At 50.9% G+C, this 26,426-nt stretch overlaps 1 protein-coding gene across 7 annotated transcripts in view; it reads left to right on the plus strand.

The window, feature by feature from the left end:
• The window catches only part of LRRC20 (leucine rich repeat containing 20), an 87,075-nt gene that overhangs the window by 37,200 nt on the left and 23,449 nt on the right, over window positions 1-26,426 (plus strand). For all 7 annotated transcript variants that reach the window (XM_015147358.3, XM_077945302.1, XM_077945303.1 and 4 more), the window contains 2 exon segments: window positions 1,847-1,996; window positions 20,873-21,040. In XM_015147358.3, the coding sequence (XP_015002844.1) occupies window positions 1,847-1,996; window positions 20,873-21,040 (318 nt within the window).

The following is a 26,426-nucleotide window of genomic DNA, read 5'->3' on the forward strand; positions in this document are numbered from 1 at the left end:
GACAGACTAATTTCTGAACCCCTATACTTTTTGTGTCTGTCTGCTGCTATATATATATATGTCATTGATATAATAATATATATAATTATATATGTATATATATCAGCTTTATTGAGATATAATTCACATGCCATACAATTCATCCACTTAAAGTGTACAATTCAGTGGTTTTACTATGTTCAGAGTTGAGCAGTTGTCACCACAATCCAATCTTAGAACTTTTTGTGTGTGTGTGTGATAGTCTTACTCTGTTGCCCAGGTTGAAGTGCAGTGGTGTGATTTCGGCTCACTGCAACCTCCGCCTTCCGGGTTCAAGGGATTCTCATGACTCAGCCTCCCAAGTAGTTGGGATTGCAGGCATGTGCCACCATGCCTGGCTAATTTTTTATTTTTTTATATTTTTAGTAGAGATGGGGTTTCTCTATATTGGCCAGGCTGGTCTTGAACTCCTGGCCTCAAGTGATCTGGCCACCTCAGCCTCCCAAAGTGCTGGGATTACAGGCATGAGCCACTGCGCCCAGCCCAATTGTAGAACATTTTTATTCCCCTACAAAGAACTCCCCCGCCCCCCATCCCTTGCAGCGCTGGCATGCACTAATCTCCTTTCCATCTGTATGCATTTGCCTGTTCTTGACATTTCATATAAATGAAACTGTACAATATTCCGGCCTTTGTAACTGGCTTCTTTTGCCTGACGTCATGTTTTCACGGTTCAGCCATGCTATAGCTGCTGTAACATACATTGGTACTTCATTTCTGTTTTTAAAATGTTTTTTGTGGGGAAGACAGAGTCTTGCTCTGTTGCCCAGGCTGGAGTGCAGTGGTGTGATCTGGGCTCACCGCAACTTCCACCTCCCAGGTTCAAGTGATTCTCGTGTCTCAGCCTCGTGAGTAGCTGGGATTACAGGTATGTACCACCATGCCTGGCTAATTTTTTTATTTTTAGTGGAGATAGGATTTCACCACGTTGGCCAGGCTGGTCTCGAACTCCTGGCCTCAAGCTACCCACCCACTTTGGCCTCCCAAAGTGCTGGGATTACAGGCGTGAGCCACCACGCCTGGCCACTTCATTTCTTTTTATTGCTGGATGATATTGCCTTTCATGGAGAGACCACATTTTGCTGATCCATTCCCCAGTTGGTCGACATTTGTGTTTTTCCACTTTCCGGCTTTTGGGCGGTTGTGAATAATGCTGCCAAGAACATCCACATGTAATGTGTTTTTTTATGGACGTATGTTTTTGTCTCTTGGGTATATACCTAGGAGTGGAGTGACTGGGTCATATGGTAACTCTGTGCTCTGTGTTTAACCGTTTGAGGAACTGCCTGACTGTTCCATGCAGCGGCTTCCCAGCTGCTGCTTGTACGAGACTTGCCTTTAGCATGACAGGACTAGGAAGAAGATCAAACCATAAAGTCTGTGTGAATTGCCTGTTTTCAAAGAAATAGACTATTGTAAAGCACTCTTTAGACTGTGTCTGTGCTGTTGAGTCTTTGTTGATTCTAAAGGGACTTGTGGATTCTGCAGGGTTTCGAGGGCACTGCTATGAATGCCAGTCATCTTTGTGCCGGCAGACATGATTCTGGCTAGCAGACTGTGGCAACAGAGACGGCGCTGGTACAAATCCTTAAGTTCAGGGTGCAAGGGAGGGATAGGTGTGAGCTAATGTCTGTGAGGAAGGTTGCTGGAAGACAGAGGGCAGGCTCTGAAGCCTGGTCCAGGGGAGACAGGTGGGAGGGCAAGGAGGCTGGAAGGAGGCATGGAGGTGGGGTCCATGTGAGTCTGGGACAAGTTCTCAGGCAGCTGTGGCTGATAACTCTGGTTTGTCTTTGTCCTTTGGCTGCAGACCTGGCCGAGTGCAAGCTGGTCTCCTTTCCCATTGGCATCTACAAGGTCCTGCGGAATGTCTCCGGCCAGATCCACCTCATCACCCTGGCTAACAACGAGCTCAAGTCCCTCACCAGCAAGTTCATGACCACGTTCAGTCAGCTCCGAGGTAGGCCCTGGTCAGCTCTAGCCAGAAGGGCATGGCCAGCCCTCATCCTTCAGGCTCTGACCCTGTCTGGGGAGTGCCACCAGAGCTGGTCCCTGGTCAGTGACACCATGAAGTCATTCCCATGGGTAGACTTTGAAAATGGACCTGTGTTCTCTGCAGCTTGGAACTCTCTAGGTCACTTCTGCCTCTAGCTGGCTGTGAAGCACATTGACCAAGGGTCAAGGGTGTGGTTCTTGGAGTGATTCTCTTGTTCTGAACAGACCCGCGGGATGTTTGGGTCCTGAGGCCCTGGGAGTCATTATTTCCCAGTAGTCTTGAATGAGCCCCCTTCTCACCTTCCAATCTAGTGTTGTTCTCCTGTGTTGCTGTCTCAGTTCAGGAGTGAGAGATGCCAGGGATGTTGGCATTTTCTTTCTTTCCTTTTTATTTTTTGAGTCTTGCTCTGTCGCTCAGGCTGGAGTGCAGTGGTGTGATCTTGGCTCACTGCAGCCTCCACCTCCCAGGTTCAAGCAATTCTCCTGCCTCAGCCTCCCAAGTAGCTGGGATTATAGGCATGTGCCACCACATCCGGCTAATTTTAGTATTTTTAGTAGAGGTGGGGCTTCACCATGTTGGCCAAGCTGGTCTCAAACTCCTGACCTCAGGTGATCTGCCTGCCTCGGTCTCCCAAAGTGCTGGGATTACAGGTGTGAGCCACTACGCCTGGCTGATGTTGACATTTTCTCTGCTGGGCATATGCAGAGCATGTGGATGTAGGTGCTTGGTATCAAAGTGGCAGGAGGCCAGCAGGTGGGCCTCATAGATGCTCTAGAAATAGTTCCTCTGGATGGACAAGCAGTGTGCCTTGACTGCTGCAGTGCCTGCCGTCTTCTCCAGAGAGCAGTCCCTCCATCCTTCTATGAGAGGTCACTGCTGCTCAGTGATCCATGTGGCAGAGCTGTGGCGTGGGCGCCTGTTGCACGTTTGTGAAAGGGTGGAGTGGGAGAATTGCAGAGGGCACAGGAAGCCTAGAGGGGCAGATCCTGCTTCATCCCAGACTCACATGGACCCTAACTCCATGCCCCCTTCCAGCCTCCTTGCCCTCCCACCTGTCTCCCCTGGACCAGGCTTCAGAGCCTCTGTCTTCCAGCAGCCTTCGTCACAGGCATTGACTCATACCTGTCCCTCCCTTGCACCCTGAACTTAAGGATTTGTACCAGCGCCGTCTCTGTTGCCACAGTCTGCTAGCCAGAATCATGTCTGCCGGCACAAAGATGACTGGCATTCATAGCAGTGCCCTCGAAACCCTGCAGAATCCACAAGTCCCTTTGGAATCATCAAAGACTCAACAGCACAGATGCAGTCTAAAGAGTGCTTCACAATAGTCTACTTCTTTCAAAACAGGCAATTCACACAGACTTTGTGGTTTGATCTTCTTCCTAGTCCTGTCACACTGAAGGCAAGCCTCGTACACACAGCAGCTGGGAAGCCGCCGTGCAGAACGGTCAGGCAGTTCCTCAAATGGTTAAACACAGAGCACAGGTTTACCAAATGACCCAGTCACTCCCCTCCTAGGTATATACCCAAGATATGTAAAGACATACGTCCACGTTGCCAGGCACGGTGGCTCACGCCTATAATCCCAGCACTTTGGGAGGCTGAGGCAGGTGGAGCGCCTGAGGTCAGGAGTTCAAGATGGCAAAACCCTGTCTCTACTAAAAATACAAAAATTAGCTGGGTGTGATGGCGCATGCCTGTAATCCCAAGTACTTGGGAGGCTGAGGAGAATCGCGTGAACCCAGAAGGTGGAGGATGCAGTGAGCCGAGATTGTGCCATTGCACTCTAGTCTGGGTGATAGAGCAAGACTCTGTCTCAAAAACAAACAAACAAACAAACAAAAAACCAAAAAAGAAACCCAAAAACAAAACCATACATCTGTGCAAAAACACATTACTCACGAATGTTCATGGCAGCATTATTCTTAACAGCCTGAAAGCTAGAAAGTAGAAACATACAAATGTCCATCAACTGGGAAATGGATCCACAAAATGTGGTCTCCCCATGAAAGGGAATATCATCCAGGTTCTGGGAATGCTCTACATGATAGGGATATGAAAAGGGTCTAAGAGAAAAGGGTTTAGAGAAAGAAATACGTGAAATGCTGATGATGCATGAGGGACCCAAGCAAGCCTATCTCATAGGGCTGACTTTAGGCTGGGCAAGCTTCCTAAAGGAGGTATGGGCATTGGGCAGGCCAGGAGGGAGAGGATGCGTGAAGTGGCAAATACAGTGCAGGGACAGTGGCTCAGGAGGGAGCTCCAGGCAGGACCTGGAAAGGCCATCATGCAAACAAAAGGACAAGGAGGAGGGATTCGTCTATATAGCTGTTTCTGAGTGAAGCTCACAGAGTTTGTTGCATTTGTGTCTGAAAAGCTAAAATCCCTATGACTTGGAGGACACGGAGAGGCCCCTAGGGGTAGATTTCCAGGTCTGGAACTTTCCAGGCCATGGCTGCCTTTCCAGGCCACCTGTGTCAGTCCCAGGGTCCTCTAGTGCTATACCTAGCCAATTGGGATTGGATATTTGCTTTCCCAAGGAGGATAGAATGATTGAAAATGGAGGGTGGGGCTGTCTGGGGCCTTGGGGAAGGGCACAGTCAGGCCCTTTGGGTGAGAGGAGAGTTCATTTGTACTTTTCCTTCATTAGACCTTCCCTCGAACACCTTTGTCTCCCAGACCCAGGTCTGGAGGCCTAGGTCTCCACCAGAGTCTCTCCCTGCGGAGACTAGGGTTGCAGGACACATTGTCCTCACCACCCGGTGCTGTGATATGGGTATGGACAAAATGCTGGAAGGGACTGCTGGGAAGAGGAATGAATTTTTAGAGAGCGCCATGGGCAGAGCCTGGGTATGGATGCAAGAACTTTGAAAGTGCTTGACATTTGGGGAGTGGTAAGTAGGCCCTCTCCAGAGGGCACGGGGAAATGTACCAGAGAAATGGCCCTTAGCCCGTGCATCTGTGGGATGCGGAAATGTATTTACATAGCACCTTCTGGTCAGAAGTCTGTTGAAGATGCTGTTTGAACTCCTTCCCTGCTGCCAGTGGCTGCTGACTCCCTCATGCTGCTTTCGAATCACAAAGTGCCTGCTAATTGAATTCACAGAGGCAGCGGATTGAGGGATGTGGTAGCAGCAGCGGGGGTGGGAGCTGAGCACCCTGTTGGGCTCTCACCTTACCTTGAGAGATGGCTCTGGGCCTGAGCCTTTGTTGTGGTTTCTCTTTCAAATAGAAAAGCCCTCTTCTTTTATGTGTGAAGAGGAGGCTTAAACAGGCCTGACTGAGCTCAACAGACCTGCTGTGTCCTCCTCTGGGTGCCTGACAGAGGTGGGCTGCCTCGGTGCTGGGGAGGGAACAAGCTGCTTCGTCCCTGCCTGTCACAATGTTTCCCGGGGCTGCCCTCGGGACTCTTCTGCAAGGCCCAAGGCCCTGGCAGGGGTGAGTCATCTCTAAGTGATTCCATCCCCTTGATGTCCTTCATCCATTTTATGGAAGGAAAAAACAAGACGTGAGAAAGCCAAGGGCATACATGGAATTGGTCTGATCGCAGGTGGGCCCTGCAGAGAGTGTCCCCATGTCCTGCTGTGGCTCTTCTGTCCCTTCTGCTCCTGTATCCCTGTTTCCCCTCTTCCTGTAGTCTTAGCTCTTTTTAGTGAGTGTGTCCTGGGACTGCCAGGCCAGAGGTGTAGGAGACACATCTATGGCAATAAACGAAGCCCAGCCAAATGAGACAAGCAAAGGCTATGTATTCAGAGTTTGCTACAGCAAAGGAGTCAGCCACCATCACTTGTGTGTTGGCAGAGACTCAAAGGCAGGCAGTAGAGTGGTAGAGTGGAAAAAAGGGAAGACTTCAGGTACTCTCTGATTGTTGGCATGGGGGAGTTCTAACTAGAGGCGGAGCATCCTCTGCGATTGACGAGGGGGGCATATTGGCTTTCTCTTGTTGGTTAATTGGAAGTGGGGACAAAAATCGGGAAGCTGTTAGTTATTAATTGAGTCCCGGCCACTTGGGACCAGTTGTTACAGGGATTATTGTTTGGCCTCCTGGATGATTGCTAGAGATAGCAGTCTGACTTCTCACAAATCTGACGTATGGCAGGCTGGTGTCCTGGCTGGTTACTGTGGATCGTGGGTTGGTTTCCTGGGCAGGCTGCTGTGGGTTGTGAGTGGAGTTCTGTTTTTATATTTGGCCTGGTCATTGTCTGTTTGTATATTCAGTCTCTCACACCCCTGCCCATCAACTCAATCCAGCGGATTCCTACAGGCATTGGGTTTGGTGTAGCTGTGGGGATGCATGGGTGAGTGATAACAGCAGAGCCCAAATTCACAGGTGCTCAGCTCCCCCGGCTCCATGCTGAGCGCTCTCCCTGCATCATGTCATTTAGTCCTGGTAGCACCTGTGTCATTTGGGAATGATAAGAAAACTGAGAGCTGGATGTGGCCCCGGAGGAGCTCCCTATCTTGCAGGGGAGGCAGGTTTATGAGCAGACACCATGTCACACATGATGTGAGGGGTGGTGCAGCAGACATTTGCCCACGGTCTGTGGGTGTCCAGGCAGTGGAAGTCAGTTCTGCCTTCAGTGAGCAGGAAATCAGAAAACCTCCAGAGGAAATGGCTTAAAGCGTGGATTTGACAGATGAGAAGGGCTTTACCAGGTAAATAAGAAGGAGTTTCTATAGCATCTTTTGGTACAGTGAAAGGTGTGTTTGGGAAAAAACTAGAAAAGTGGTACAAGACTGAGTGTTACAGAGCAGAGGGATGGTGTGTTGTTAGGGACTGGCTGGAAGGAGTCATCTGCCTGGGCGGGAACATTTGGGAAGAGTTCTGGGAGGTTGGGAGGGGATAGGCCCTGTGGAAAAGGCCAAGAGAAGCATCCTAGCAGGGAGAAGCAGTGTGAGGCCAGGCCGGGAAGGCGCAGAACAGGCAGGGCCTCAAAGCCAAGTCATAAGGGAGGTTGCGAGCTCCTTCTGCCCTCCAAAACGATGAGTTCCCTCACCTCAAGAGCCTGGGCCTGGGCCAGGGCAACAGGAGGTGGCTGCTGCGGCTGCTGCAGGACAGGAGGCGGGCTTTGGTTGGTCGGGAGCAGGTGTGTGTGGGTGCGGGAGGACCGGGAGGTGGGTTGCTCCAGTCAGCCGGCCTGAGACCTCCATGGAGACTTGCTGACCCCAAGACCCTGCATCTGGAGGCAACACAGCCTGGTGGAACTGGGCCCCAGAGGGCTTGTGAGTAGTTGGGGAGCATCCAGCAATGTGTTGAGATGTTCCCTGGGGCTCACGGCTCATTTTCTCTGATTTTTCAGCAGCAGCAGGCTTCTTGCCTCTTTCTGTTTCCCCAAGTGTGTGTTCCTTACACTGTCCCTGACAGGGAGATGCCAGCCAGCCATAAACTCCAGGAGGGGGTATGGTTTCCTCCTCAGAGCCAGACCCTCCCAGGGGTGACCTTGGAGATGTGCCCAGGGCGAGCCCACGGGGTGCATGACACCTGGGGGGAGCCTGTCTGCAGAGGGCTCTTGGCTGCTCACTGGGCCGCCCTTTACCCTCCCCACAGGGCTCTCCAGGCAGCAGCTCCTGGTGCCTGCCAGATAAAATGGGGCAATTTTCCTCATTATCTCAGCAATTAGGACAGGTGGGAGTGAGGCGCCAGGCTTTATCTTTACCTCTGGCAACCACCTTGGTGCCAGAGGGGCCACGCCTCAGCCTCAGCTACTCTCTGCACACCTTGGGGAGTGGTCTTCCTGCTCCAAAGGCCGTACATGCCTGGTGCCTGGGGTGGGTGTGGGCAGAGGGCATGGAGAAGCTAGTTTAAAGCAACTGAGTCCATGCTGACAGGCCAGGGTGGTGAGGATGGGGCGGGCCCCTCTGTTCCTCAGGCCATACCATCAAAGCTGCTGCTGTCCACGCCTGGTCAGGAGTCTTAGGCAGTATTTGGGGGTGGAAAGAGGGTGTGCCAGTGAACGGTATATGTCAGGGCCCCACAGGACTTATTTTCTGGTGTTCTGGGGAGGGAGGAGAAGGCGGGTGTCCTCTGGGCACATTACATTTCCAAATCTGGGGAGCAAGGGAACCGTCCTCAGAAAGGCTGTTAGCGTGGTGGGGTCACAGTGCGCTGTTCCTCCCCAACTTCCTACTTCACTTCAACCCTCTGGGTTTACTCTTTTAAATAGCTGATGTTACTTAGTGGACAAAAGAGAAAAGAAAAGGGGGGCCCAGAAATGTGCTGGGAGAGCCGGGCGGACGTGGAAGGTCTGTGAGTTTGGTGGGGGATGCTGAGGTTTTGGTTGTAGCCTAGGATCGGGCAGATCTACTCTGTCAGAAACACATTTTCTTTTTCTTTTTTCTTTTTTTTTAAGATGGAGTCTCGCTCTGTCGCCCAGGCTGGAGTGCAGTAGCACTATCTCTGCTCACTGCCACCTCTACCTCCCAGGTTCAACTGATTCTCCTGCCTCAGCCTCCCGAGTAGCTGGGATTACAGGCACCTGCCACCATGCCTGGCTAATTTTTGTATTTTTAGTAGAGACAGGGTTTAACCATGTTGGCCAGGCTGGTCTCAAACTCTTGGCCTCAGATGATCCACCCATCTTGTCCTCCCAAAGTGTTGGGATAATAGGCCTGAGCCACAGCGCCCGGCCAGAAGCACATTTTGTGGTGCCTTCAGTGCAGCCCAGCACTGGAATAGTGGGGTCTGGGAGAGTCTATCTCCCCTGAGTTATGCACAAGGGGCAGACCCCAATTGCAGATGATCAAGAATCCCTACCTGATATCAAGGCAGTGACTAGGTGTGGCCTTCTGCTCAGTTTTTGCCGTCAGTCCTCAAGGGCGCCCCACCCCTGGAGCTACCTGGATGACCTCAGTGAAGCAAAGGCCAAACTGTTTGTGACCCTGCATGGCTGCTTCTGGGCAGTGGGTCAGCCCTTCCTAGCAGTGTTAAGGAACCCAAGCGTCATGGGCTTCGGCATCCTTAGTAGAATCCCAGAAACAGGATCACTGAGGTCAGAGGGCATTTTAAGGCTCTGCTACATATAGCGGAAGAACCATGCAGCAGAGACCAACCAACCTACAGAGCTAGAAAAAATAAGTTAAATTCCCTGTGAAGGGGAGTTGGGGCAGCCTGGAGATGTATTACTGCTGCACCAGCAGGAGAGCATCGCTTCCATCCTGTATCTTAACCACCCCTAGAAACCAGCAGACCTCAACAGCCCCCTTACACCCCTGGCCCAGAACTCTGTACAGTGTGTTGGCGGAGGAGGGCACACTGGAACACCAGGACAGTGTGGCTCTGAGCCTCTGGTACCTCTGTCCTCCAGAGCTCAAGCTAACACTTCTTGCAACCCTGTATGGCAGAAGACTTTGCAGTTTCCCTTCACTTCCCTCTTCCAGGCTCTCCGTGCAGCTCTCCTTTGCTCTTAGCTCTGCGATTCAAATGTTTCCATACCTGCCTCTGCCTTCTTACCCATTCCCGAGCACCTCTCTAGTTGCTGTTTGTGTCTCTGCCACACCTCCAGAGCGCTAAGGCTTCATTTGAAAAGCATATCCTATTTACTTACTTATTTTTGATTAGACAGTAGATGCACACAATGTGATATTTTGAAGATTGAAAGGATAGGAGGGAAAAATAAGGCTGCTCTTCTACTCCTGTCCCCAGACATCTAAGTCCATGTCCAGAGACAACCACCATTACCAGTACTAGAGATATTCCATGCCTATATAAATATAAATATACTTCATAATAGTAGCATTTATAATATACCACGGGTAGGTACTGTTGTAAGCAAACAGAGCATAAGTAACAAGTAACTTGCCCAACGTCACACAGCAAGAAAAAAGAGCTACCTTAGTCTTTTTTCTTTTTTGAAACAGGTCTCCCTCTGTCACCCAGGCTGGAGTGCAGTGGTGCAATCTCGGCTCTCTACAACCTCTGCCTCCTGGGCTCAAGTGATCTCACGTTAGCCTCCTGACTAGCTGGGACTATGGCACACCATCACACCCAGCTAATCTTTTGTATTATTTGTGGAGACAGGGTCTTGCCATGTTGCCCAGGCTAGTCTTGAACTCCTAGACTCAAGTGATCTGTGTCTCAGCCTCCCAAAGTGTTGGGATTACAGGCGTGAGCCACCGCACCTGGCCTGCCTTAGTCTTTTCACAGAGGGAAAATGTTTAGTACTTCATTTTAGTCTGTTCCAGACCTAGTTAAAAGTGCTTTTTCTCCCCTTCCCCTTGTTCACCCCTGAGGAGTGAGTGTGGCATCTGGAAATGCCCTCTGACCCCTGTGGGCAGCAGCTGTCTCTGTGTGAAGCCTCCTCAGCACTGAGCATGGGCCGTTGGAAGGACACTGCCTACCTGACCATCTGACTCTGCCCTGCGGGGGAGTCCGTGCAGTCAGGGACTGTGACTGCTCATTGACGCAGGTTCAGAGCTGAGTTGCTGATTGAGCTCTGGTGAGCAGGTATTTTTGGAGCTGGCACATTCCTTTGAGCATGGGTTGTATGATTACTGCAGGCCAGCTTTGTCTGTCCCTTAATGGAATCGGCAAGCTTCTCTCTCAGCTGGGGTTAATCTAAGGCCTCTGAGTCAGCCTTGGCAATTGTCCAAGATAAGGATGGTACAGGAAGTAATAAGAGGAACTTGGGGAAGAAGAGGTCCATTTAACAGACACCGGAAACCACAGTTCAGTAGGTGTAATCAATAAGGAAATGTCATGATGGGGGCTGCTCTCAGGCTGGGTAGAACCTTGGGAGTGGAATGGAGTGGGGTCTTTTTCCAGAGCCCCGGTCCATCCTGGGAGCCCTGGTTGTTCCACTCTGAACCCTGGCCTGAGTGCAGGAAGAATCTTTGGAACCCCTAATGCAGTCATCTGGGACCAGAAGATCTCAGCCCTCTCTGTCCAGAAGAGGAGGCAGTGAGACCTTGGGCAGATGGCCGGGGTGCTGTGACTCCAGAGGGGAGAAGCGAAGCCAGACGTGGCTGTGGCTGTGTTAGGCTGGAAGCTCAGCACACTGGCTGATCCCGCGGCTGGGGCTTTGGCCACACTTTTGTTCTTCCTCTGAACTGGAAAAAATAGAGAAAACCTTAAGCGGCCGGTTTGGGGCCGTATAAGAGATAAAAAGAAAGCTAAGGCATCAGCAGCCTTGCTGGCCCAAGTTGGCCTTTGTGGGCCTCAGTTTCCCTATCTGAGAAATGGGGAAACATCTACTCCACGATGATTTTGTGAGGTTGGAGATAATGCATATAAAGCGCCCTGTGTAGGGTTTGGTGCATGCAAAATTCTTGATGAATGATGCTTCTGATACAGTGATGGTGAAGACACTGGAGGCCTTAGTTGTCGACAAGAGAGGTCTCTGGTCAAGTAGTCAGGACAATGGTCCAGTCATAGGAATCTGTCTCTCCACAAGGAATTTCAGTGAGAAAAGAACTGGAGAGATCCCCAAGTCCATGTCTTCACGGATGGGGACCCTGAGGCTCAGAAGGGAGAAGTGGCTTTTCTGACCTACCTCCAGGAAGATGCAGGGCGAGACCTCAGTTCAGGGTCCCCGGGTCCCCGGGTCCCCGGTCAGGCTCTTTGCCATGGAAGCAGGTAGTGTGGTCACCTGCTTCTCAGCTAATGCTGAGAGGCTGTTTTTAACTGATTGTGTATATATACCCCACCTTACTGCACAGAGGATTTTTAGAGCTCATGATACAGGCAGCTCATGATACAGGCAGTGGACACCACGGTGGGAACAGAAGCAACTCAGAGACCCTGCTGGGCCATGGCTTCTGAGAAGTGAAGCTGTATGGCTGGGGAGAACTTGCTGTTTTGCCAGCCCCACCCCCCACATCAGGAAGCATGCCCCATTCTGTCCAATTCAAGGCCTTTTTCTGGAATGCTTCCTTTCCATGGAGCTCAGATTGGCTACCTGGAGATTTACTCTAACAATTTGGGTGGAATTTGGCACATATGCTGACATTCATAAAGCCCTAGGGGTTGGGCAAGAGGGTGACTGACAGGGGTGGGACATCCATCCCCAGGAATCTGCTCTCTTTGCCCTCCCTTGGGGAGGGGGCCTAGAAGCAGCTCCATGGTTTTGTTCCCACTCAAAACCTCCCAGGTTTATTATAAACAACTTTATTCTTATCAATCTGGCAACTTAGAAGAAATGGACCACGTTATTGAAAACCACAAACCACAAAAACTCAGCCAAGATGAAATAGACAACCAGAATAGACCTATGACTATCAAATAAGTGGAATTCATAAATAAAAAGATCCCAAAGAAGAAATCTCCAAGCCCAGATGATTGCATTGGGGAATTCTATCAAACTTTTAAAATGAGAATTCACATCAATTTTACACAGCCTCTTCCAGAAAACAGAAGAGAAGGGCTTACTTCCCAATCCATGCTAGGAAACTGATATTATTCTGATATCAAATGCAGACAAAGACAGTACCAAAAATGCGAAAGTAAAAGAAAATACAGACCAATATCTCCCATGAACATAGATGGAAAGATTCTCAGCAAAATATTACCAGTCAAATTCAGCAATGTATAAAAAGTGCATATGACATGTGTTAGCGGGATTTATCAATTATTCCAGGTGTGCAAGGCTGGGTCCAACTTTAGAAATCAATCAGTGTAATATATCATATGAAAAGGCTAGGCTGGGTGAGGTGGCTCACGCCTGTAATCCTAACACTTTGGGAGGCTGAGGTCGGTGGATTGCCTGAGCTCAGGAGTTCAAGACCAGCCTGGGCAACATGGGGAAATCCCATCTCTACTAAAATACAAAAAATTAGCTGGGTGTAGTGGTGGCATGCACCTATAATACCAGCTACTCGGGAGGCTGAGACAGGAGAATCGCTTGAACTTGGAAGGCAGAAGCTGCAGTAAGCCGAGATCGCGCCACTGCATTCCAGTCTGGGGGACAGAGCTGGACTCCATCTCAAAAAAAAAAAAAAAAAATGTTTAAGAAGAAGAATCAGACAATCATATCATTTGACAAAGAACAAGCATTTGACAAACTTCAACTCTCATTACACAAAGAATACAGGGAAACTACCTCAACTTGGTAAAGAGCATCTTCAAAAATCCTACAGCTAACATCAGACCTAATGATGAAAGGCTTTCCCACAAGCTGGGAACAAGGCAAGGATGTCCACTCTCATCCTCAAAGTTCTAACCATTGCAATAAAACGACAACAAGAAGAAGATAGTTCTTCCGTGGGCTTTTTGCAGAACTGGTTTTTTTTTTTTACTCTGACCTCAAATGTCTTTCCAGCAATCTGAAATAACCTTCTTTTCTTGTTTACTGTTTCTCCCTGCACTCATCTGTAAGCTTGTTAAGGTTGGGATCTAGTCTGTCTCATTAGCCATGATTTCCCGCTGTCTAGCAGAGCCTGCCCTGTGGTAGGTGCTGAGTAATATTTGTTGAGTAAGTGGAGGCTGTTTTGGCATCATTGGCTCTGACTGGCTTCCTGCAATCCATGTGTCACAGCTGCACTGACCCTCTCTTATTTTCCCTTTTGATTCCTGCTTTCATGTTGGCTTTCAGTTTTGTTTCTGCAAAGGTTCCATAATCCAGGAACCAAGTGTCATGTGTCTTGTATCTGTAATAGAGTCTCACTCTCACTCTGTTGCCCAGGCTGGAATGCAGTGGTGTGATCTTGGCTTACTGCAACCTCCACCTCCTGGATTCAAGCGATTCTCCTGCCGCAGCTCCTGAGTAGCTAGGATTACAGCTGTGTACCACCATGCCTGGCTGATTTTTGTATATTTAGTAGAGACAGAGTTTCGCCATATTGTGCAGGCTGGTCTTGAATTCCTGGCCCCAAGTGATCCACCCACCTTGGCCTCCCAAAATGCTGGGATTACAGGAATGAGCCACTGCACCTGGCCTTGTTGAGTGTATTTAATTTTCAAAGATTACCCTTTTCTGGCCGGGCACGGTGGCTCATGCCTGTAATCCTAGCACTTTGGAAGGTTGAGGCGGGTGTATCACCTGTGGTCAGGAGTTCGAGACCAGCCTGGCCAACATAGCAAAACCCTGTCTCTACTAAAAATACAAATATTAGCCGGGTGTGGTGGCGGGTGCCTATAATCCCAGCTTCTTGGGAGGCTGAGGCAGGAGAATTGCTTGAACCCGGGGAGCAGAGGTTGCAGTGAGCTAAGATTGTACCACTTCACTCCAGCTGGGTGAAAGAACAAAACTCCAGCTCAAAAAAAACCTCCAAAAAACAAAGATTACCCTTTTTACATTCAGTTACAAGGCTAAGCATATAGTAGGTGCTTAGTAAATATGTGACTTGTGTGGTTCATCCTGCCTTTCACATCCCTCTCAGCTCGTCATCACAGCCTATGATAAATGGGTAGGAAAGACCTTCTCATGAGGTCACCTGGAAAGAGGATGGGCCCAAGGACACCTGATGAGTTAGAACATAACCAGGTCCTTCCTGGTTCCCCTCTTGTGATTCTCTGGCCACTGAATAAGCAAGGATTTGCTGGTTATGTATTCTGAGAACAGGTATTGAAGGGATTAGGGGTGCAAAACTGGATGAAGTGAGGTGCCACGGTGGCCTGCTTCTCTTGGGGGAAGGGACAGATGCAGAGCCCATGAGACAGGACAGTGATTGATGAGATGAGGAGTCAGGCTCTGGACACGGCTGACTGGGGTTCAAATCCTGATTTGGGGGTTGGGAGAGGAAAGTCACATACCTTGTGGAGAAGTTGGGGTTTCTGTGATCTTGGACAAGTTATTTCACCTCTTTGTAAATTGATGGTAATGGGTTATGGAAAAATCACAATGACGATTACATGTAAATCCCTAGAACAAGTGCCTCAAATGTAGTAGTGCTCTATTAGTGTAGTAATAGGTGTTAGCTATCATTATTACTTTTTTTTTTTTGAGACAGAGTCTCGTTTTGTAGCCCAGGCTGGAGTGCAGTGGTGCGATCTCAGCTACTGCAACCTCTGCCTCCTGGGATTCTTATGCCTTGGATTCTCATGCCTCGGATTATCATGCCTCAGCCTCTCAAGAAGCTGGGATTGCAGGCTTCTTGCCATGCCACCACGCCTGGCTAATTTTTGTAGTTTTAGTAGAGACAAGGTTTCACCATGTTGACCAGGCTGGTCTCGAACTCCTGACTTCAAACGATCCGTCTGCCTCAGCCTCCCAAACTGCTGGGATTACAGTCGTGAGCCACCGTGCCCGCCTGAGATCTTTACTCAATCCACCCATTTAAATGCTGATCTCCTCCAGAAAAACCTCACAGACACATCCAGAAATCATGCCCAGCTATCTGGGCATCCCTTAGCCTAGTCAAGTTGACACAGAAAATTAACCATTACAGCCCCCACATCAGCTTCCACGGCCACATCGACCGTGACCCCCAACACTGCACACAGGGGCCAGCTCCCAGCAGGCTCTTGGAAATGTCTCCAGGGGTAGATGCTTACTTTTCTCAGCCACTGTGGGGATATAATTAGACTCATGCCTGAATTGGTTTGATAAAAGGCCATTTAAAAAAATTCTGAATATGTCAAAAAACTGGGGATAACAAAATCAAGCAAGGAGAGATTCTCCTCCCCTCCCTCTGGCAGTTATCCTGGTGGCCCTGCAGAGCTGTGTGTGGGGTCTGGCCCTATAGCGTGAGAGCCTGGGCCAGCAGCTTCTGAGATTCCCCCAAAGTGAATGTGCTGTGTGTCTGTGACACTGGCTGTGTTTATCAGCTTCCTGATGCTTGGTGTTCCAAACCCCTGTTCCCAAATGCCTCAGGGCCCCGCGGGAGATTTTTGTTTGTTTGTTTGTTTTTACCCCGGAAACGGAGTCTCACTCTGTCGCCCAGGGTGGAGTGCAGTGGCGCGATCTTGGCTCACGGCAACCTCCACTTCCTGGGTTCAAGCAATTCTCCTGCCTCAGCCTCCCGAGTAACTGGGATTACAGGAGCACGCTGCCGCGCCCGGCTAATTCACCGGGGCTTTTTGAAGCAACAGAGGGTATTCTTGTTGCTTCAGGCAAAGAACATTTTCTTCTTTCCTCAGTCTAAGCATGGGCAGTTAGCCATGCAGATCTAGGACATAAGTAACTCAGTACTAACCAGATTTCTGGGTTGCTCCGGGTGCCCTGCGTGGTTTGCCGTATCTATCAGTCTGTCTCCGTCCATCCATCCTCATGTCTATCTCAATACGTACGTGGAATTTACTGTGTGCCTAGCACTGTTCAGTCTTTTTCATGTATTAATTCATCGAAACTTTACAACAACCCTGCAGAGAAAGAGGATCTAGTACTGTTATCATTTCACAGATGAAGAAATGGAGGCAAAGATAAACAGCTTGCCCAAGGTCACACAGTCAGGCAGAATCCTGGGACACCTTGCCCCACAGCATGTGTTTGTAACCCCCACACCCACTGTATAGCCTCCCACCACAAGCCTCAGGGGGAGAGGTTCAGGGCGGCCCCACTCCCCACTCTGCATGGGGCCATACCCCACTTCTGGGCACTGGCTCATGTCCTGGGTGTCTGTGTAGGCCAGCGGATCTTCTGGTGGGGTGCAGAATGCAGCCGTCCCAGGGAGGGAGGGGTGAGGGCTAGGTGAGCTGTTGGGGAGCCTTCCTGTAGGTGGTGTAGGCATGCTGGGATTCCAGAAATGGAAATGAAACAAACCTGGGCACAGCTGGCACCATCAAGGACTTTGGCCACCTCCCTGTCTGCAACCTGGAAGCAAAGCTGTGTCCTCAAAAATGCCCTATGAGCACCCACTGATGCCCCACAGAGGCCAGGCTGCTCCCTCTGTGGCCCATACAGGCCTTACTGACACACAGGCTGTGAACTGCGGATTTGAAGGTGCTGTTGGCAGCCAGACCATGGAGCATGACAGCCTGTTCCTAGGAAATGAGGGCTTAGAGAAATGCGTTAAACAAGAACCAACTAGCCAGAGAAAGTGGACCGTGTTCTCAGCTAAGAAGAAATGTGTGTTCCAGCGAAGTGACTTCGGAGCAACTCCATGGGGCAGCTGCCCCCAGCCTGGAATGTGCTCTTCCCGCCAACGCCAGACTGGTATAAATCCACCCAGGGCCCTGATTCCTCATCTGGCAACAGTGTCCAGAGGGAAATGAATAACATTATTTTTGTGGGACGCACTAACAACTATTTTCTTTCCTTTTTTTTTTTTTTTTTTTTTGAGATGGAGTTTTCTCTTGTTGCCCAGGCTGGAGTGCAATGGCACAATCTCAGCAACTGCAACCTACGCCTCTTGGGTTCAAGGGATTCTCCTGCCTCAGCCTCCCAAATAACTGGGATTACAGGTGTATGCCACCACGCCTGGCTAATTTTTATATTTTCAGTAGAGACAGCGTTTCACCACGTTGGCCAGGCTGAACTCCTGACCTCCAGTCATTCGCCTGCCTCGGCCTCCCAAAGTGCTAGAATTACAGATGTGAGCCACTGCACCCAGCCTATTTTCTTTTTATATAAGTAAAAAAGAACAAATCAATTTTAAGGACAAACAGTGGTGTGTATGGAACAGATATTTGGCAGAACTGGGAGGGTGATATATTCATTCATTCATTCACTCATCACTAATTCATTTATATAATCATCATAATGTACTCATCATTGTTGATCACTCACCATGTACTGGGCAGTGTCATGCACACGTTTCTACAATGCAGGCAAAGCTCACCCTCGTGCAGCCTACCTTCTTATGGGAAGAGGCAGTGAATACACAGGTAAGTCAGCATGTTAGGTGATAACATGCTATGAAGGTAAATACTGCAGAGAGTGGGAATCCAATGGGAGGGGATCTTACTTTAGATAGAGTAACATTTGAGCAAAGACACACATAAAGTCAGATAGCAAGCCTCACAAATATGTGGGTAAAGAGCATTTTATTTTTATTACTTATTTACTTTTGAGACAGGGACTCGCTCTGTTGCCCAGGATGGAGTGCAGAGGCACCATCATGGCTCACACTGCAGCCTCCACCTCCTGGGCTCAAGTGATCCTCCCACCTCAGCCTCCTGAGTAGCTGGGACTACAACCACACACCACCATGCCTGGCTAATTTTTTTGTATTTTTTATAGAGACAGGGTTTTCCTATGCTGGTCTTGAGCTGCTGGCCTCAAGTCATCCTCCTGCCTTGAACTCCCAAAGTGTGGGATTACAGGCATAAGCCACTCTGCCCAGCCCCCAACACTGTGACCTAATGGTGATCTGGATAGCAGCGTTCTGTGATTTAAGGTGTGGCTATTCAAGAACCTGGCTGCCAGGGGAGGCCTGGGTTTGCATGAAGCGAGCACTGGACCTGTTGATGGAACCTTGGGTTCTGACGTCCCTGAAGATGGAAAAATGGGAGGCAGTCCAGGCCCCCTGCACTGTCTATTTGCCTCCTGAGGGGAGAAGAGTCATTGTTCAGCACGTATTTGCTGAGTGACACAAGGTGTCTGCAAGAGGCTGGATGTAGGGACGAAGATGAATCAGATGTAGTTCCTGTCTCCCCAGAGCCCCAGTGTGCTGGAGCAAGGCTGGTAGTCAGGCGCGTGTGCGTGCGTGTCTGTGTGTGTGTGTGTGTGTGTGTGTGTGTGTGTGTGTATGCAGCGCACTGGGAAGGGCGCAGGGGGTCAGCTTTCACTGTAGGGATACCTGGGAGGGGCTATGGGGAGCTCAGAGCAGCTGCGTTGTGGGGCTATGGAAGAGCAGGCGTGGACACTGAGCGGGGCAGGGCCAGCTGCAAAACTGGTGGGGCACAGAGATAAATGACTCCAGAAATCAGGGGTCATTTTTCTAAAAGTTACATAGGAAGCTTTTCCCTTTCTTTTGCAGTCTCTCTCAGTGTGTCATGGTGCCTTTCATTTACTATTTCATGTCGTTCTAAGTAAGGAAAGATCAAAATTTAGCATGAATTTTACCATTTATCTTTATGTTGTGGAATGCCAGTTTTAAGTGCGATTATGAGAGCATTAAAATCGTGTAGAATCATGAAATTATATAATTCATATTTTGTGGCTTATTTTCTCCGGAGGTGCCTGGAGTAGGCCAGAAGGACAAACTCAAACCAGACTCAGGAAGGTTGGAAGGCGGAAGGGAGGAAGGACAGACTCAGAGGGCCCGGGGCCCCTGTCCACAATGCAGGGCACCCACGCAGCCACCCTCAGGCCTGACAGCTGCTAGGTTTCTGCTCTTACCAGATGCTGGACTGACTGCCTTCCACCCTGGCCTGGGGTGATCTGAAGAAGCTGAGCCAGGTTTTCCCTTCCTAAGTGTCCACCACCCTCAGCCATGGCAGGCAGGCAACTCCAAGGCTCTTTAAACCTGTGCGTCAGGACCTTTCCAGTACCTAGCTCAGGGGTGGGTAAGAGGCTCACTCCTGCTAAGCCCCAGGGGCCCTGAGTGAGGGTGAGGGAGAGCTGCTGCCTACGTGCTCCACACTGAGACACATGGAACGCACGCCTGACTGTGACCCTCCCTGCTGAGGTGGAGGGCTGCAGTGTCATTGCAGAGCGGGGATGGGGAGGCGGAGGCCAGGCGGGAGAGCCGGCAGCCATCCTGGGGAGGCAGTAGGAGGTTGGATCATGTGCGAGCTCAGACTCCATGACCCAGCTCCACTGACAAAATACAGGTTGAAGGATAAAATTATTAAGACTTTCAAGATGGCCATACAGGGCATTCCACCCCAAGTGTGGGGCCCTTCTGATCGTGAGACCTCGTGTGAATATACTGGCCCCATGCCCACAAAGCCAGCCCTGGGAGAAGAACTGGGGGACATTCTTCAGGTTACTCAGCATTTCTGGGCCTCAGTTTCCCTCGGGTCAGACAGGGTGGGGAGAGACTCACTGTAAGGCCACACCTGGACGGGGACTGGGCAGCCCCTAGGACCTCAGCTCTGCCTCTCCCTGTCATGCTGCTTCACCTGTGTTCACAGATTAATCTTCTCACAGCCCTAGAGATAGGCATTGTGATGTTAGCTCCTTTCTACAGGTGAGACGATGTCCTTTCTGTGGGGATTAAATAACGTCCTAAGGAAGAACAGTGAAAGCAGGGGCATGGCAGGTGTGTACCCAAGCATGGAGACCCCAGGTCCTCCTCCCGTCAGCCCTGGGCTGTGCTCCTCTGCCACCTACCGCCCTTGCTTCCTGCCCCCCAGCTCTCCTCCCTGCACAGGGCCCTGTGGGCACCCGGCTTCTGTCACTAAATCGCAGCATCTCAGCTTCAGCCCACACTATATCTGGCCCCATCTCTTGGCACTGCCTCAGCGGGGTTCCCAGCAGAGGGACTCCCCCGACCCAGCTACCTTCCGACGCAGGTCCCTGCATGTGTCGCTAGCCAACTTTCAGAGCGGCTGCTCTCAGAGCAGGAACCCACCCACGTTGGGTCAGCTGTGGTTGGCCAGGGGAGAAGGGGCACATGACACTGAAAGAATGTGGCTGCCCCTGGTGGCCCCTTGAGCAGGGAGGGCCATGGAGAGTGGTGTCCCCTAAATGGAGTATGGGGAGCCCCGAGGGGGAGAGGCTGCCCATCCTGACCTGCCCCATCAGGGCCTGGAGCTGAAGCTTTGTCTGAGGGAGGAGCCAGTACCTCCTGACCCCTCGCTGAGGCCCAGGCTTCTGCTGGGAGAGCCTTCCATTCTAAAGCCAGCAGCAGGCGACCTCAGCTGGAGTGACAGGTGGTAGGCCCTGGGCAGTGGTAGGAGGGTGACCCTCCTCTAGTGCAAAAAAAACATGGAATCAGTCCTGTGCGGGGCTCCCTCTGTGGCCTAGGGCTTCCTCTATGCCTTCCTGGCCCCGGCAGGGTGAGAGCCACAGCGGGCAGTCACTGTGGTCTCGGGGTGTCCCCCTCCTCATCCTGTTCTCTCTCCTTCCCTGCACATGGCAGAGCTCCGCCTGGAGGGGAACTTCCTACACCGCCTCCCCAGCGAAGTTAGTGCCCTGCAGCACCTCAAGGCCATTGACCTGTCCCGGAACCAGTTCCAGGACTTCCCTGAGCAGCTCACCGCCCTGCCGGCGCTGGAGACCATCAACCTGGAGGAGAACGAGATCGTAGGTGAGTGGGCCTGGCCCACCTGGCCCTGGGCTGCTGCACGAGGCGCTCACAGGGCACAGGGCTCTGGAGTTGACCTTCACAGGCGGGAGGAGAAGCTTGGGCCTTCTGTCTGAGATGCCTAAGCAAAGGACATGGGGCCTGGGAAGGTACACATTTTGAGGCCCTGTCACCTGCTGGGTGCTGGGTGGGACACTGGCATTCCCTGGCAGGTAGATGGCCTTGGCTTTCACCACAGTGTAGCTGTGAACTAGCCAGGCCACTGTGGACCACAAGCTCTCCCTCTCCAGATCTCACCTGCCAGCCTAGGCTGTCTCAGACCCTTCGGCTCTGGCCCGCTGTGTGCTTTTTCCTCCCTGAGTCCCCTGGCTTCACAGAGACCTCTTCATAGGGGTGAGCAGGGCCCACTAGACAGCCATGTTCAGCACAGCCTCTCTATGCCTTCCAGAACAAACACACTGCTCCCTGTCAGCCCAGCCCGCCAGGGCCCTCACCACCAGGGAACCAGGGGTCTGATAGGTGCCTTCTGCAAACAGCAAACCCCAGGCAGGTGGGTTCTGCTGAGGTCAGGAAGCTGTCCCTCCTTCCTCTTGCAGCAATTATGTGTCTTCTGTCTCATTAGGACCTCAGAGAGCCGCGCCTCAACTCCAGCTAGTGGTCCAACCTGCCCAGAGAACCTGGGCACTGAGTGGGGTCTCTGCGTGCCCTCCCCTCCGCAGCACCCTCCTTCGGTGGCTTGGCCCCAGTTCATCCTGTCTCACGTGGCCTCGCCAGTGATGTTCATCATAACCCCCTTCAGTTATGCTTTCATTTTCTTAAGCCCTTTTATAGCCATTATGCCATTTGATTAAAAGCAACATGAGGCCATTTCTCTGAGAGAGGAGCCAGTACCTCCTGACCCCTTGCTGAGGCCCAGGCTTCTGCTGGGAGAGCCTTCCATTCCAAAGTCAGCAGCAGGCAACCTCAGCTGGAGTGACAGGTGGTAGGCCCTGGGCAGTGGTAGGAGGGTGACCCCTCCTCTAGTGCAAATAAACATGGAATCAGCCCTGTGTGGGGCTCCCTCTATGGCCTAGGGCTTCCTCTATGCCTTCCTGGCCCAGGCAGGGTGAGAGCTATTCTCCATCAGATGGGTCCTAGTAGTTTCGGCCCATCTGATGGGGAATGGCCTGCCTCATGTGATGGCGAGTGCCCGTCTGTCAGAGGTGCCACAGGCAGGACTCTGACCCTGGCTGGGTGGGAGGTGAGACCAGCTGACCTTTGAGGTTCTGGATGTTTCCTTGGATAGATGAATCAACCGAGGCCCAAACACATCATGAGAGAGCATCGGGTTGTACAGTGACACTGCCGCGGTGCCAGGACAGGAATATGTGATTCCAGAACAGCCCTGTGCCCAGGATGGACTTCTCTTGCCTGGACTCTGGGAAGCCCCTGGGGGTGGGCTCTGGTTCAATCTTATGCTCCCAAGACCAGAGTCCTCAAGTGTCTTGCCCCTGGATTGGCTCCTGGGTCACTGGGGCCTCTGAGTAGTCTCTAAGCAGAAGCAGCCTGCCCAGAAGTGCCTTGGCCTGTGCAGCTCTCCCTCCTGTGCTGTCCTGCCCACCCAGGGGCTTGCTTTTGAGCCCCTCGCCCCCTGCATTCCTGGCCAGGCCCTTCTTGCCTGGGTCCTTCCTCTCCTGTCTCTGTTCATTGTGACCCCTCCTGATGCCTCCGCTTCCTTCTGCTGCTCATCCAAATGGGGCAGTAACTGAGCGAGACCAGAGCTGGGTGTGCAGTGTGTGGACAGGTGGGTTTCACCAGCACCGGCTTTGGCTTCCCCATATCCTAACTGTGGCCTTGGAAGGCTCACAGCAGCTCTGTGAATCTCAGCGCCCTCTCATCTTTCAGATGAAGCTTATCCCCCACCCCCAAAAGGTGGTTCAAGATAAGAAGGTGGCTTTTCCCCAGGTAGGGGAGCAGGTCAAGTGGGTATCTATGTCGGCTGCAGTCCAAGAAGTGACTTGCACCAAAGTGGGCAGCAAGGATGGTCCAGATCTCCTGGTCCTTACCCTTCTAAAAGGCAGACAATATCTCTTAGCAGGCACAGCCACAGAGCAAAGATCGGCTGTTTTGGCTCCTCTTGCATAGACATATTCTGCTTTTCTGCAGAATGTCAGTAATAATTTCGACATGTGGAAGCATCTTACATCTTACCAAGAATGGTCATGTGCCGTCCCACATCCACAGGGTGATGGTCTCCCTTTGACACAGGTAGAAACTAAAGCTCTAAGCCTTCATGGCCAAGTGCCTATCACACACCTGGTCAGGTAAGAGAGACATCAGTGACTGGGCTGTGTTTCCCAGTCAGTTCAGCCTGGGATAGAGCCTCTGCTGCCCGGCCTCGGCCACGCCTGGGTGATATGGAGAAGCCAGGGGCTGCCCCTGTCCAGGAGGGGCTCCTGGCTTACCTCAAGTGGCCAGCTGCTCCTGAAAGAGCTTGACTGATCCCAGGTCCCTGTCCACTGCAGGAGGCCTTGGTTGTTCTTCCCCTGCCCCCGAGCTGGAGAGAGGGGGCATATGGAGGCAGCCACTGTTTCCTTGCTGGAGTCTCCCTGCTTCTATTTTCTACTTCTCCCTGATCCATCCGAGTGATCTGAGTGGCTTCTCAACTCCCAAACCAGCAGGAGAGCCAGGCCACAGCCTTCATCCCCAGGCTGGAGGGAGGTGAGAATGAAAGAGCCTGCTGGAGGAAGGAGGGGCTGCAGTGACAGCAACGAAGGTAGGGCTGCACGGTCTTCCATTATGGAAATAGTTCTGCACTCTTTGCTACTTGTAGCTGAGCTCCTGCAGCACCTCACTGGGATGATTGTAGAAGCTTAGGATGCCTTCAGAGTGGCTTATTTTTTCCTTCTAGAATGCTTAGAGGGTGGTGGAAAAAATAAAACAAAATTTTTATGAGAAATAAATTTGAGATGCATGAGTTCCCGTTAAAGCTTTAGTAAGTGGGGAACAGGCAGCTCTGAAACAAGCCCCCAAGTGAATCATGACAGCCACTCTAAAGGGACCTCCCCAAAGCGTCCCCAGCCTGGCGCTGGAAAGCCATGGAGGCTCTCAGCATCCAGGCGGCTGCCAGGATCAACTCAGTCATCCTCGTGTTTCCAAATAGAGCTGCCATGTGATCTTCCTCCACCCTCTGAGCCATTCTCAGGGAGAGAAGGGGGGAGGTTGGGATCTCAACAGGGCATGGAGGCTGAGAGGGACAAGGATACTTCTGTCTGCTTTCTGATACCAACCACTGGGAGATGGTGCCTGACCTTGGTGCTCACTGGTAGCTTAATGCCCTCAGGTTTCCGGTCTGTGTGGCACGTGGATGCCTTTGTTGCCACCTTTAGCACACGGCCCTCTGGTCTATGTGTGTGACCCTTCTCTGCCATCCCCACGTCTGCCAGCATTGGGCATGGTGTGCGGCATACAGCAGGCGCTCAGCTGGGTGGGAGCATTGTGTAGAGCAGGAATTCCAAAGCCTCGAAGCTCCTCTGAAATAAATGAGACAGGATAGGGCAGTTTTTCAAGTTGCATACTATGACCTGCTAGTGAATTGTTAAGTCAAGTCAGTGGGTTGAGACCAGCAATTTTTTAATGCAATAAAATAGAAAATGTCAGAGTACATCATCACATATAAAATGGTAATTACTATGTTGTAACTTTTAATTTCAGTTTTACTATGTGCATGCACAGATCTATCTATCTATCTATCTATCTATCTATCTATCTATCTATCTCTCTATCTATCTCTCTATCTCTCTATCTCTCTATCTATCTATCTCCTGGGACGTGATGAAAAATGGTATTTCTTACTCTTAGTCATGATGAAAAAATATTGAAAGCTGCTCTTATGAGTTGTCCTGCAGAGATTTGGGGGTCTGTTCTCAGCCAACTCAGCCACCCATCCTCCCCAGCTCATGCCCCAACCACATTATACAGCCTTCCTCCTCTCATCCCTCCCCTTCACCCACCCCACATGGCCCATGCTCTCAGTCTGGAAGTCTTTTCTCGTGTCTTACCATTTTCTCTGCCTGTGGCCAAATCCCCTGGGTCTGAAGGTCTGGGCCCGGTTCAGGTGAAAGGGAAGCAGAGCGGGCCAAGGGGCTTCTCCCTTTCCCAGCTGACTCCCTGGCAGACACACAGCAGCAGGTGTCTCCCGCCCAGATGAGAGGCTTCCGGGGTCCTTGGGGACTGGCCTGCCAGGACACAGTTGTTTACTCTAGGCACTTGCAAGAGGAAGAAAAGGGTTCGTAGCTTAGAATATTTGTTCAGACAAGAGCCATTTATAAGTTTCTGGGATATGAGATGGTTCCTATATTTTTCAAATCAGAAAGTGGTGTATGGAAGTTTTTAAGTATTTATAAATAAGACCACGTGGGAAATGTCATCTCTGGAGAAGGAGAGGCTGCAGAGATGAATGAGATGCAAGTCTCGACCTCAAGTAGCTTACAGGTATTAGTGTCAGCAGACACTAGATAGCTAAATAGCACCTGGTCACAGGCATAGGGGAGGGCAGATGTGCCATGGAGAGCTAGGGAGAGGACTCTCAGTGGGAGGGTAGCTGTCCTTGTGTCCTTGTGGGAGGGTTTCTAAGGAGGTGGAGGCATGTAGTCTGAGTGATGACATGGGGACATGATTGGTGGGGGCAGTCAGCTCGTTCACCCCAGTAGCTGACACACATGACTTGAAGGTGGATGCGGGACAGCGAGGCCTCACCACTTGCTCACCGGCACTTGGTGCTGCTTAGCAATTCAGTCCCGGAACATGTGAGGGTGAAGACAAACATCACATATTTGAGAGAATTCATTTTGCCCAGTAAGAGATATTATTTCAGTTAAGCTGGAATTTAACTTTCCATAACCCTCAGTTCTCTGTTTTGTTTTGTTTTTTCCTATGCACCCACTGCTCCAGAGAATACAAGAGATTAGAGGAAAACAAGTCTTCATTAAGAATTTAAGCTGGGCATGGTGGCTCACACCTGTAATTCCAGCACTTTGGCAGGCCAAGGTGGGAGAATTGCCTGAGCCCAGGAGTTTGAGACCAACCTGGACAACATGGCAAAACCCCATCTCTACAAAAAGTACAAAAATTAGCCGCGTGTGGTAGTGTGAACCTGTGGTTCCAGCTACTCGGGAGGCTGAGATGGTAGGATCAATTGAGCCTGGGAGGTTGAGGTTGCAGTGAGCTGTGATTGCACCACTGCACTCCAGCCTGGGCCAAAGAGTGAGACAAAAAACTAAAACAAAAAAGAATTGATTAAATAGAGTAACAACACTACAACACTTTTTTTTTTTTCTTTGAGATGGGGTCTCGCTCTGTCACACAGGCTGGAGTGCAGTGGCATGATCTTGGCTCACTGCAACCTCGA

The sequence above is a fragment of the Macaca mulatta genome, chromosome 9 (assembly GCF_049350105.2).
Source record: "Macaca mulatta isolate MMU2019108-1 chromosome 9, T2T-MMU8v2.0, whole genome shotgun sequence".
In the NCBI taxonomy this organism is placed as follows: Eukaryota; Metazoa; Chordata; class Mammalia; order Primates; family Cercopithecidae; genus Macaca; species Macaca mulatta.